This window comes from Lepidochelys olivacea (assembly GCF_965140295.1).
Source record: "Lepidochelys olivacea isolate rLepOli2 genome assembly, chromosome: 2".
In the NCBI taxonomy this organism is placed as follows: Eukaryota; Metazoa; Chordata; order Testudines; family Cheloniidae; genus Lepidochelys; species Lepidochelys olivacea.
The window spans coordinates 161,061,157-161,073,657 of NC_140412.1; the positions used below are offsets into that span (position 1 = coordinate 161,061,157).

A 12,501-nucleotide genomic window follows, 5' to 3' on the forward strand; every position below is an offset into this window, starting at 1 on the left:
ACATACATTTACATGTAAACCTAAAGACCATAAATAGTCTCTGAGAGTTAGTGCTACTCAGCCAAGCGCTTTAGTACACATTTTTAACTTACTTTTCTTGAGTAGACCAAGATCTATAAAACAAGGCTTAGAAGATGTGTGAACCAGAATGAAATTGATTTTCTTTGTGTACTTGATTTTTTTTTTATTTCAGAAACATCTGAAAAATCTTGTTGTTCAATTGCTGGGTATATTTTGAGAATCAATTCTCTAATCAATCCCTCCCCCCCACACCCAGTTTTGTCATCTTGTGTTGTAGTCCCAGGGAGTACACATTTTAATCTGTTAAATAGGATTGTAAGATCTTCAGTGTTGGAGCTTTCTACAATACGTAAAAGGAAAGTACTGAGTAAGATTATGGCACTTATTCTGCTGAGTCTTATTGTAGTAGCCGCACCTGTGTGGTCTATCCTTTCTTTTGTTTGTTTTTCCTCAATTTTATCTTCTGTATATATTTTTGTATTGTCCCCTAGCCTTCTCTTCTTTTGTTTCCATCCTCCACTTAGTCTTCACACCCCTTCATTTTGATTATGACAAGGATTTTTCATGCCATTCCAAGCAACACAATAGCCCAGTTTCCCATTCAGGTACCAACATTTTACAGGCTTCTCTCTAGTGGCATTCATTACCATATGAACAGCGGACTGTTGTGGAGAGAATTGCTGTGCGGCCTTATCTGGGTGAAGGAACACAGAATGGCTGGTCATATAGTGATGCTTGATTGCAGATTTACCTCCGGAGAGGTCTCTGTGCACCTTGTAGGAATCGGGTGCGTCTATTAGAAAGGCAGGCACATTTCATGATGCAAACACTGATGGGGAACTGAGGCACATGTGTAGTAACTTGTTCAAGGTTACACAGAGTCTCAAACATAGCCAGGAATTGGACTAGTTGAGGGCAAGGGCCTGTGGTATAAATTAAGGTGTGTGGGCCTTGAACAACACATTGCAGGGGAAGGGGCAATGGGTGGTGTTTTTCTGAAGTGAGGCTCAATTTTCAAAAGTTTTGAAAATGCCATTATAGAACTGTGACTTTGGTAGAAAATGAGGTGAGCGTTGTCATGGGGGAGAGGAAGAGGAAGGTGTAGAGCAGTGGTTTTCCAACTTCTTTTCTGGCGATCTAGTTGAAGAAAATTGTTGATGCCCATGACCCAGTGGAGCTGGGGATGAGGGGTTTGGGGTGTTGGAGGGGGCTCAGGGCTGATGCAGGGGATTGGGATGTAGGAGGGGGTCAGGGCTCTGGGCTGGGGATGCAGGCTTTGGGGAGGGGCTAGGGGTGCAGGAAGGTGCTCTGGGTTTGAGTGGGGGGTTGGGGCAGGAGATTGGGGCACGGGGTTGGGGCTCGGGCTTAGCTCTGGCGGCTCCTGGTCAGCAGCGCAGCTGGGGTGCAGAGACAGGCTTCCCACCTATCCTGGCACCGTGGACCGCACCGCACCTTGGAAGTGGCTTGCAGCAGGTCCGTCTCCTAGGTGGAGGAGCACAAGCAGTTCTGCGTGGCTCTCGCTCACAGGCACTGCCCCCGCCAGTTCCCATTAGCTGGTTCCTGGCCAATGGGATTGTGGAGCCAGTCCTCAGGGCGGGGGCAACACGTGGAGGCTTGTGGCCCCCCCGCCTAGGAGCTGGACCTTCTGCTGGCCCCTTCTGGGGCGCAGCGTGGTGTCAGAACAGGTAGGGACTTCTAGTTTTTGCTGGCCGGCCGCCAGGGTCTCTGGGTGCCTTGCATTCTGGGACCCAGTACTGGGTCGCGACCTGAGCTTTGAAAACCATTAGAGAGTGTTGTAGAGTGAGGCATTATGTGCCGCATCTATCAAAATCAATGGAGTGGCACTGGAGAATGTAGATCATTTCCTCTACCTTGGAAGTCATCTTTCATCCAAGGCAGATGTTGATGCAGAAATTCAACATTGCCCTAGCTGTGCCTATGTAGCTTTTTCTTGTTTATGGCACAGGGTTTTTGAAGATCACGACATTCGAACTGACCTCAAGTTTCTTGTTTATCAAGCTGTTACTCTCCCAACACTGTTGTGTGGGTCCAAAACCTGGATAACCTATAGACACCACTTCAAAGTTCTTGAGAGGCACCATCAACCCTGCCTTGGTAAGATTCTGAAGATCAAATGGGAAGATAGGTGCACCAATATTAGTGTCCTGGAAGAAGCAAAGATCACCAGTATCGAGGCAATGATCATCTGTCAGCAATTTTGCTGGATTGGTCACGTTGTTTGGATGCCAGACCATTGCCTCCCAAAACAAGTCCTGTTCTCTCAGCTGAAAGAAGGGTACCATAATGTGGGTGGACAATGGAAGCGTTATAAGGGCTTACTGATAGACAACCTAAAAAAGTGTAATATTGACATTGACACTTGGGAGACACTTGCCCAGGATTGCTTAAAATGGAGTGAAGTCCTATGTGATGGTCCCCCCTGCATTTTGAACTTGCTCCCTGACAAGCTGAAGAGGTCAAGAGGCGAAGGAAGGAAGGAGAGACTGGCTTCCATTCATGGTCAACAGCCTCCAGCTGAGCCTGAAAACATCTGCCCTCATTGCAATAGAACCTGTGGTTCAAGGATTGGCCTTTATTAGCCACCTGAGGACCCATAACTCCCATGGAAGTGATCATACTCGGAAACGAGTGATCACCCAACATCATTATCATCAGAGTGTTGCACTATAATGTTAAACTATCACCCAGAAGAGACTGCACTTAATTTGTTGGTGAGGGATGTACGTGTGTATATATAATAAATTCCATATCTTAAGTTCTTTGGTGTTGGGACTATAATTTTCTATATGTCTATACGGCACCTAGCACAATGTGGCCCCAGCCTACTTAGCCTCTAGGCCCTAGTGAATATAAATATTAAAGAATATATTTAGAGAACTTGTAATCGAGGTAGAAGACAATAGCATTGTGCCCTCTGAGAAGCTAGAGGATTTTGAGTTTGTCAGCTCTACAATTATTCCACATAAATCTGGAAAGTAATTCTAGTAAGTGTCCAAGGGGGAATGTAGGTGCATGGTGGAAATGTTTTAACTGTGGCAGTCCTATGTTTAGTAAATCTGTCAAGTTTGTTTCAAATGAGGTTAAATTCAGGAGGAATCTTTTTAATGGAGGTGACTATTGTGAACACTTGTTATGAGGTGGTTAAATTGAAAAGAATGTCCAGTGCCAGGTATTAAATACTTGATAGTAATCTGAAGTATGTGCATGTGTTTGTGTGTGTGGAGAGGATGAGGTGGCCTGTATTTTAATGCCAGAATACGTAGGCGTTTTGAAAGAGCTTCATCCATGTAGAAAAATGTTTAAATCTCCTAGTATCGATTTCTCCTATCTTAGGATACCCTTTTTAAATGTGAGTTTTAGGAAAGGTTTCTGCAGTCACAAATATGTTGCTTCATGTGGCGTGTCCATAACTTTATTCTCTCCCTCTTGGATACGTTATGGCCTAATCATTACACTAGGGCATTGGAGGTCAGGAGAACTGATTTCTACTTCAGACTCCACTCATGGTCATCTTGTTGCTTCTGTGTCCTCCCATCTTAAATGAGGATAAAAATACATACCTTTATAAAGTACTTGGCACTCAATGGCCCACTTCATCAGAGGATCTCAAAGTATGATGTGGCAAAGACCGGTCTACACTAAAACTTGGCGAGCATAGCAGCGTTAGGGTATGATTTATTTTTCGGAGGGGTGGGGGAATTAGGGGGAGACTTTATGCTGGTCAAAGCTGTAGTGTAGAAACAGTTGTGCTGGCATAAAAATGGTTTTGCCAGTACAGCTTATTTCACTCACCAAGCCTATATAAGCTGCACTGGTAAAAGCACTTTTTAGCTGGCATAGCTGAGTCTACATTAGAAAGGTCTTTGTCACAAAGAGCTTACAATCTAGTACAACACCAGAGACAACAGATGGTTGCTAACAAGCAGGGGAGTACAAGGAAACAATGAGACAATATTGGTCATGATAGGCAGCGGTCTCAGCACATCTGTGGCCCAACTGTAAAGTTTTTTTTTTATAGGCATCACTGAAAACAAGACATTTGGGAGGGATTTAAAGGTGGATAATGAGGTAGCTTTGGGGGTGATTATGGGGAGCTCATCCCAAGTAGGAGGGGTAGCATGGGAAAAAGCATTCATATTGGTGCACACACAATTCATTCCGCACATGGACGTTAAAAATTAGAGGGAACACTGCTGACAGCTATACATGTATGAGGAGTTATCAGAGACAGGTTGAGATATCTAGTGTAGAGAGGTAGATCTGTGAGTCATCAGCATAGAGGTAGTGACTGAATTTTTGTTTGGGTTTGAAATTACTGAGAGATGAAGTATAAAGGGAGAAGAAAAGGGGACCAAGGACATAGACATAGAAAGGTAAATGAGAAGGATCCTCCGAAAGATACCTTGAGACTCTCTGCCCCAATTTTTCAGAAGTTCTGATCACTCACTGTGATCCAAGGTCCTCTTGATGCCACCTGGCATTCTTTTGATCTGGTATTTACATACTAGCTCACTAAAAAGTGTAGTGTTAAGGTCTCTTCTGAAAGCCTGTATCACACTGGTCATCACAATCTTTGTGAAATGTATGTGCAGATTATATGTAAGGAAATATGTGTATATATATTGGAGATTATATTCTTAAAGCTTTGAAGTTAAAGCCAGGTCACCCAGAGATGACATGCCTTAAAATGGGTTCCACCAGATCAGATGTGGGAGACTCTTATCTCTTGGCTAACCATTGTGCATTGTGTGTCTTACAATGGAAGTCTATCTGCATACTGGTCAAATCTTAAGGAGGAGATTGCAGAGACTTCAGAAGAAGAAATTAACAGGAAGAGGTAAACAGTATGGGTGGCCTTGCATGACCTTGCATCCTTCATCTGGACAGACAAGCTGCCGGTGGGCTTCGTCTCCTGAAAGAAGGGTCTCAGCCTTTCTGGTTGAAAAACACTGAGAAGGACTTGAAGTAAGCAGGACCTTATTAGACAAGAGAGCATCTTGTAGTTGAATTAAGAGTACATGTTATGATTTTATTTTATATGTAACTCTTAGCAAACAGAACTACTTGAAACAATCATTTGAATCTTGTTCTTTGTTAAATAAACTTATACTGTACTTGCTTTCTCTATAAACAAATCTAAGTGCTATGTGTTAAGTGGAGCAGTGATCTGAAGTGGAGCATAACTGTTAAGCTGTGGTGTACTGTTTCTTGGGAGCAAGGATCTGGTTGTCCTGTGAAAAAAGAAAAGGAGTACTTGTGGGACCTTAGAGACTGTAGCTCACGAAAGCTTATGCTCAAATAAATTTGTTAGTCTCTAAGGTGCCACAAGTACTCCTTTTCTTTTTGCGAATACAGACTAACACAGCTGCTACTCTGAAAGTAGTTCTGTGAGTTTCTGATGGATAATCGGCTGGGCATCCAAGGGGGACTCGGGGGTTGGAGTGAATCTACTGCTAGCCAGCAAAGGGACGGTATAGTCGGTATAGTTGGCATAGTCTGAGAAGGGAGGGCTTGTGTTGCCTTTGGCTGGTGGAGGCAGGAGCTGACCCCGGCAGGTACAGACGAGGTTTCCTCATGCTAAGGGCAGGTGGTAGTGAGGTGCCTCATAACTCTGTGTACCATTGGGAAGCATCACAGTCACAGCTGCAGAAGTCAGTGGGAGCTGTGCTTGAGCATATTAAAGAGACATCTTATAATAAGTACTCTGAAATATCAGGTCCTAAGGCATCTCAAATTGAGCACCAAAATTAGTGGATACTTTTCACCTCTGTGCCTCAGTTGGCCATTGTAAAATGGGACTAATTCCATCCCCTCACTTCACCGAAAAACAGTTAATGTTTGTGAAGCATCCAGATACTGTGGTGATGAGTGCCATAGATAAGTATATGGGAAATCCATAATTGTCTTCAGAGCAGGGTTTGACTAGTATGCAGAAGAAAAGGCCTGGACCATACACTGAATAATGAGAATCAGACAAAATATTGAGTAGCTTCTTATTAACTGAGCACCATTCTGTGGTGCATTTGCTCCTGGACCCATGAGGTGATGGGGCCCAACCAGCAGAGACCACTCCACCTATAGGCAGACTAGTGGCCCACCTAGCCAAGGTGCTGGAGGGGGCTCCTGCCCCTTCCTCAAGGGCTCCGAGGAGCAGGAAGCGATCCCCAGATGGGCTGCTGGGGAAGCACTCCCCCGACCCCTCTGTAGCTACTTCTTGCCCCTGGCCCCCCAGTGCAAATAAGATTGTGACTGAGCGGCTCGGGGCTGCTCCTGATGGCACTGCCAGGGCTTCAGCCCACACCTACCGCTCCAGCCCCCATGGCCTTGCTGCCTGGAAAGCCTCCTGCTGCCACTTTAGATTCACTGTGCGACCACTGCATCAGCAGTGAGGAGCTCACCCAGAAAGGTGCAACTGAGAGTTGGGGTGAGTTGCTGGAGGCTAAGCAGAGTATGGGGGCTGGGTGTGTGTGGACAGTGGGATGTGCGCTGGGGGGTGAGGAATATGTGGAGCCTTGTGGGGAATTCAGGCTGGGGTGCGGAGTGTGAGGACTTGAGTGGCAGGTATCCAACTCCCATTGTGGTTGATCTGAGTGGCAGCAGGGGAAGTGTTGCGGGGAGCAGGACCCCTGCCCCAGGGGGTAGAGGGTGAGGAGGCGGCTGGGGGAGGGATGCAGGGGGTGTTTGGGGACCCAGGTACCCACCCTGAAGAATGAGGAGGCTGGAAGAAGGGGCCCCTCACCTGTTCTTGCACCAGGGCACTCTGTGGCCTTGTTATGCTACTGGCACCATCCATCCTGTGGACTGAATGAGGTAGGGGTCCTGGAGAACAAATAGTATGTGATCATTTTATTAAAGACTGTATCACAATGCGTTCGCATGGGGGGCAGAATTAAGGTTGTATATAGATAACCTAAATACTGACGCTTCTGAACTGTTGAGTGCGACTTTGGCAATCTTAAGATCTAGATCTTAATAATCTATAGTTATTTTAGTGTATTTTTGTGTGTGTAGTTTAATATGTAAGTCTGCTAAACGCAGTATTCTTGGCAATAGTTGTGGGTATTGAAACAAGCAATTATCCTGCAAATGGTAAGATTAAGAAACACAAGCTATAGTTGGCACACAGAGTAGACTGCATTCCTGTGAACAGGTACTGCTCACAGAAATGGGGCAGGCTGGAATGACTTATGTTTTATCCAACAAACCAACACAAACAGAGCTACCAAGTTTTTTGCAGCTCCCCGTGAAATTTTATGCAAGTTTGCACATATGCAACTTGCCTCTTTATATTTGCAGATTTGTATATGGCCATGAACTTCAGCTTAAGGTTAATACATCCTTCTCCAAGCAGTGGCAGTATAGGATAGGGATTTGCACAAAATTTGGTAGCTGTACGAGGTTGAGAGGGTGCTGAAGTGTGTCTGTGGGATAGATGGGTGCTATATAAGGTGTGTCTGGGAGGAGGGAAATTGAGACAGTTGAATTTGTGGGGTTATGTAAGAGAAGATAGTGGTAGGTGTGGGAGGCCTTGTGGGAGTTTGGGGGTATCTGGGGGCAGCTGTGTACAGTGGAAGCTGGGACCTGTAGGGCAGAGAGCTTTGGACCAGTATCAGGGCTCCCTGTTATCTGTCTTGACTTCTGCTTTTCCAACTCGAATCCAGTAGGGGAAGTAGCAAGACAGGCTGCTTTAGCTGCCTTCTCAGCAGGGGGCCACAATTGTCTCTGGGGGCAGTGAGCCTTCATTTCAGACAATTTCTGCAGCCCTGGTGAATGGGTAACATTCGGTCTATACTGCAGGAATGTGAGAGGATCAGCCTGGATGCATGTCACATGAGATGCATGAAGCAAAGTGAATAAGGAAGTGTTATTTACTCCTTCACAGAACACAAGAACCAGGGGTCACCCAATGAAATTAATAGGCAGCCAGTTTAAAACATAAGGAAGTATTTCTTCACACAACACACAGTGAACCTGTGGAACTTGTTTCTAGGGGATGTTGTGAAGGCCAAAACTATAACATAGTTTAAAAAAGGAATTAGATAAGTTTATAGAGGATAGGTCCATCAATGGCTATTAGCCAAGATGGTCAGGGATGCAACCCCATGCTCTGGGTGTCCCTAGCCTCTGAATAAGCTGTGCTTGGACAACAGGGGGTGAATCATTCAATGATTACCTGTTCTGTCATTACCTCCAAAGCACCTGGCCGCTGTTGGAAAACAGGATACTGGACTAAATGGACCATTGGTCTGACCCAGGCTGGCCTTTCTTCTGTTCTTATGCTTGATCAGCCAGCACATCTCATAACTGCTGGTTATAATTTTCGGCTTACCAACCTTGAAACTTTAACTCCTATCAATTCATATTTTTCAGGGAAAAATGTTCTTTGAAAACATTAGAGGAATTTATCTTGGTGAGAAATTATTCACTTTAATGTACTTCATGTCTTATGATCTCTGTTCTGAGAAACTTTTAACCATTTTATTTATAGACTAAATTTTATAACCCATTTTTCCATTTAGGTTTTTAATTGAAAACAAAAGTGTGCATTTCATTTATGGAGTGTTCTTTGTTTTCAGAAACAAGATACTGGTCAGGTTTTGTTGGATATGGCCTATAACCACTTGGGTGTGACAGAGAAGGAATATTTTGGTTTACAACAAAGTGAAGAGTCAGTAGATTCCCCTGTAAGTATAGTGTTAAATTTTAAGAAATATATTTTAAAAGTTCTTTTTAAGAAATTCATCTAATTTTTCATTTCACAGCGATGGCTCGAATCAAGCAAACCTGTGAGAAAACAGCTTAAAGGTAAGATACTTTACATAAAAATCTAACTTTTCTGGCCTGAATTCCTCTTCTACCTACTTCGTTGATTAGAAAAAACATAATTCTCAACTTCACTTTTGGGCGTAAACAGTAGACTTTTTGGCAAAACTTCCCACAGTTCTTACTACTGGTTAAGCTTCAGTAGTGGTAGCTGCTCCAGTGTAGATTAGGTACTGAAGGTCACCAACATTGCTATCGCTCTGTCCTCTAACCCTGGTCTGAGCAAAGTTAGACAACACAGTAGTGAAAATAGTAGCTGTCTGGTGACCACTGTACATTACTGTTCCCACTGATGTCAGCAATAGAGGGGAGGGATTTTAGACAAAAAGCCTTTTAAGTAGTTGATGGGGAAAGAGTGTAATGGTTTCAAATATGGTTTTTAAACCATTTCAGGTAAAGCTCTTAGTCTGGCCAGAGTGGAGCAAAATTAGTCTATAGTGTTTCAACTCAGTCTTAAAAAAAAAAAAAAAAAAAAAAAGAGCACAGGGCATAATTGTTTTTAGCATGAACCATTTATAAACAACTTCTGGTAACAATTTTTTTCTCAATGCAGATGTAGCCAAAGCTACATAATCACTAGTGAAATTGAAACACAAATTCTGTTTTTGATCTCTTGATTCTAGCTCATTTTGTAGCTTGTGTGTGATTTTAAATAAGGTTAAAAGTTAGTTATGCATAATGATTGTTAAAGCTTTGTTACTGTTTATTTTTCACAAGAGGAAATATAGAGGATTCTCTAAATTTTCCTGATATAACATTCCTGCTTGTCTTATGAAATACTTGCATCAGGTGTATTTTCCTCTTTAAGACTTTCCTCTTTTAATACTAGAAGGAATGGAATGTACTTTTTTCCAACACAAATTGCTTTGTTAAAAATGGCACTGTTAAAAATACAAAAGAAGGTAACTGAATAGACCATGCTGATGACTGCTTCATGAACAAGATTGTTCTTCAGAGAAGGATATATGTGTGTGTTCTTGCTCTGAAAGTAGCAAAAGACTTAACAATATAATGGGAGTGCAGGAGTAGTGAATAGATATATTTCATAATTTCTTCCCATGTCAAAAGAAAGTAAACCAGACTTGTCATATTATGTGGTTATTTTCTGTTGTTGTTTTTCTATAAATTTTACAGAAATAAACCAAAAATAGAAATATTGATTTTCTTTTGTAAAACATTGTAGGAGGTTTTCCCTGCACCATCCATTTTCGAGTAAGATTTTTTATACCCGATCCCAACACACTGCAGCAAGAACAAACCAGGTAACTTTTTCAAAATGTACATCCATCAACTAAGAATTCGTAATATTCTTTTTTTTATTTTCTGTTAGACTGCAATTTATTCTCTGTTTATTCTGAAATATTTTTAATATAAAAGGTGTGGGGATTTGCTATTTAAGTAAAATGTTTAGTATTGATATAGTGTTATAGGTGTGTGTGATGCTATACAACTGGTTATAGGGCACAAACTGAATAGTTCCTGGCACATAGAGCTTACTTTCAGAAGGTACAGGGATATTGTTTAATGTGACACTGGGTGTCGCAATTAATGGGTGAACTGCATCTGACCCTGCCTGGTCTTTCGGAGTATATCCTGAGTGTTGACCTCTGGCCTCAAACTGTCACTTCTGTCTTGAGGTGGTATCATATGATTCTCCTATGCTCAGAGTGGGCCCTGGGTTGCAGTCCCCTGTGTATCGCCCGTGACTTACCTCAGCAGGTCAATGATCAATGGCTCCGTGTCTAGTTGGCAGCCGGTATCAAGCGGAGTGCCCCAAGGATCAGTCCTCAGGCTGGTTTTGTTCAATATCTTCATTAATGATCTGGAGGATGGTGTGGACTACACCCTGAGCAAGTGTGCAGATGACACTAAACTGGGAGGAGTGGTAGATGCGCTGGAGGGTAGAGATAGGATACAGAGGGACCTAGACAAATTAGAGGATTGGACCAAAAGAAATCTGATGAGGTTCAACAAGGACAAGTGCAGAGTCCTGCACTTAGGACAGAAGAATCCCAACAAACTAGGGACTGAATGGCTAGGCAGCAGTTCTGCAGAAAAGGACCTAGGGGTTACAGTGGACGAGAAGCTGGATATGAGTCAACAGTGTGCCCTTGTTGCCAAGAAGGCTAATGGCATTTTGGGCTGTATAAGAAGGGGCATAGCCAGCAGATCGAGGGACGTGATTGTTCCCCTCTATTCGACATTGGTGAGGCCTCATCTGGAGTACTGTGTCCAATTTTGGGCCCCACACTACAAGAAGGATGTGAAAAATTGGAAAGCGTCCAGCGGAGGGCAACAAAAATGATTAAGGGAGTGGAACATATGACTTACGAGGAGAGGCTGAGGGAACTGGGATTGTTTAGTCTGCAGAAGAGAAGAATGAGGGTGGATTTGATAGCTGCTTTCAACTACCTGAAAGGGGGTTCCAAAGAGGATGGCTCTAGACTGTTCTCAGTGGTAGCAGATGACAGAATGAGGAGTAATGGTCTCAAGTTGCAGTGGGGGAGGTTTAGGTTGGATGTTAGGAAAAAATTTTTTACTAGGAGGGTGGTGAAGCACTGGAATGCGTTATCTAGGGAGGTGGTGGAATCTCCTTCCTTTGAGGTTTTTAAGACTAGGCTTGACAAAGCCCTGGCTGGGATGATTTAGTTGGGGATTGGTCCTGCTTTGAGCAGGGGGTTGGACTAGCTGACCTCCTGAGGTCCCTTCCAACCCTTATATTCTATGATTCTATGACTGTAGTATGACTAACTCCCTGTAGACTTTTCCACTGAGCCTCTCTCTGGGTATGTTTATGCAGCAGCTGGGAGGTATAATTCCCAGCTTGGGTAGACAGACATGTTCTACGTCTGTTGGAGCTAACATGCTAAAAAGAGGAGAATAGCCACAGCAGCTCAGGCTAGCTTTCTGAATACAGTCCTGTCTGAGGTACATATTTGGGCAGCTTACCCAAGCCACCATATACATGTTGCTATTTTTAGTGTATTCTTGAACTGGGAATTTCATCTTCCAACTACTGTCAACTTTTCTCCCTGTCAAAGCTTACTAACTGCTCACTGGTCAGCCTCTGGCAACTCTGCACTTTCGTAGGAATTGAGCCACTTTTTAAAACACTGTTTATAACTCTTCGATCTGGTAACTCCTAGCTTTGGCAGAACAAGGTTTGCAGCTGGTTATAGTCAAGAGACAGGATCCTTGAACCTAACAGTTTACCGCATTCTTTCAAGTGTGTGCTTGGGTGTTCTTATGTGGGAAGCCCCCATATCACCTTCAGACAGACTCCATTGATTTTGAGCACTGTCGATGTAAAATAAACATGCTATCACCCCTAGTACAAGTTAGGTCAATAAAGTCATGCAGGAAATTCTAATAATCAAATATACAATAACTTCCCCTCACTGATCCAGTCGCATACCATGTTTGTAAAATTGTGACATCTCTGTATTCATAACTTGATTACATATCAGCTCCATGTGTGTCACACAAGGAAGGTGCAACATATGCAGTGTGAGGAGTGTTGATATGAAAAACATGAATCATGCTGGCCTTTAGCGTACAAAAAAATCATATGGCCTTTCATTATCAAAACAGCCTGTTTCATAAGGTAATTTATTGTACTTCTAAGGGACCATATAT

The 12,501-nt window shown here is 43.2% G+C and overlaps 1 protein-coding gene across 1 annotated transcript in view; it reads left to right on the plus strand.

Moving 5' to 3' along the window:
• PTPN3 (protein tyrosine phosphatase non-receptor type 3) overlaps positions 1-12,501 on the plus strand; it is a 274,552-nt gene that overhangs the window by 72,339 nt on the left and 189,712 nt on the right. Inside the window, exons 3-5 of the mRNA XM_084619614.1 lie at positions 8,619-8,726; positions 8,805-8,847; positions 10,049-10,127. Coding sequence (XP_084475740.1) covers positions 8,619-8,726; positions 8,805-8,847; positions 10,049-10,127 — 230 coding nt within the window. The remainder of the gene's footprint in view (positions 1-8,618; positions 8,727-8,804; positions 8,848-10,048; positions 10,128-12,501) is intronic.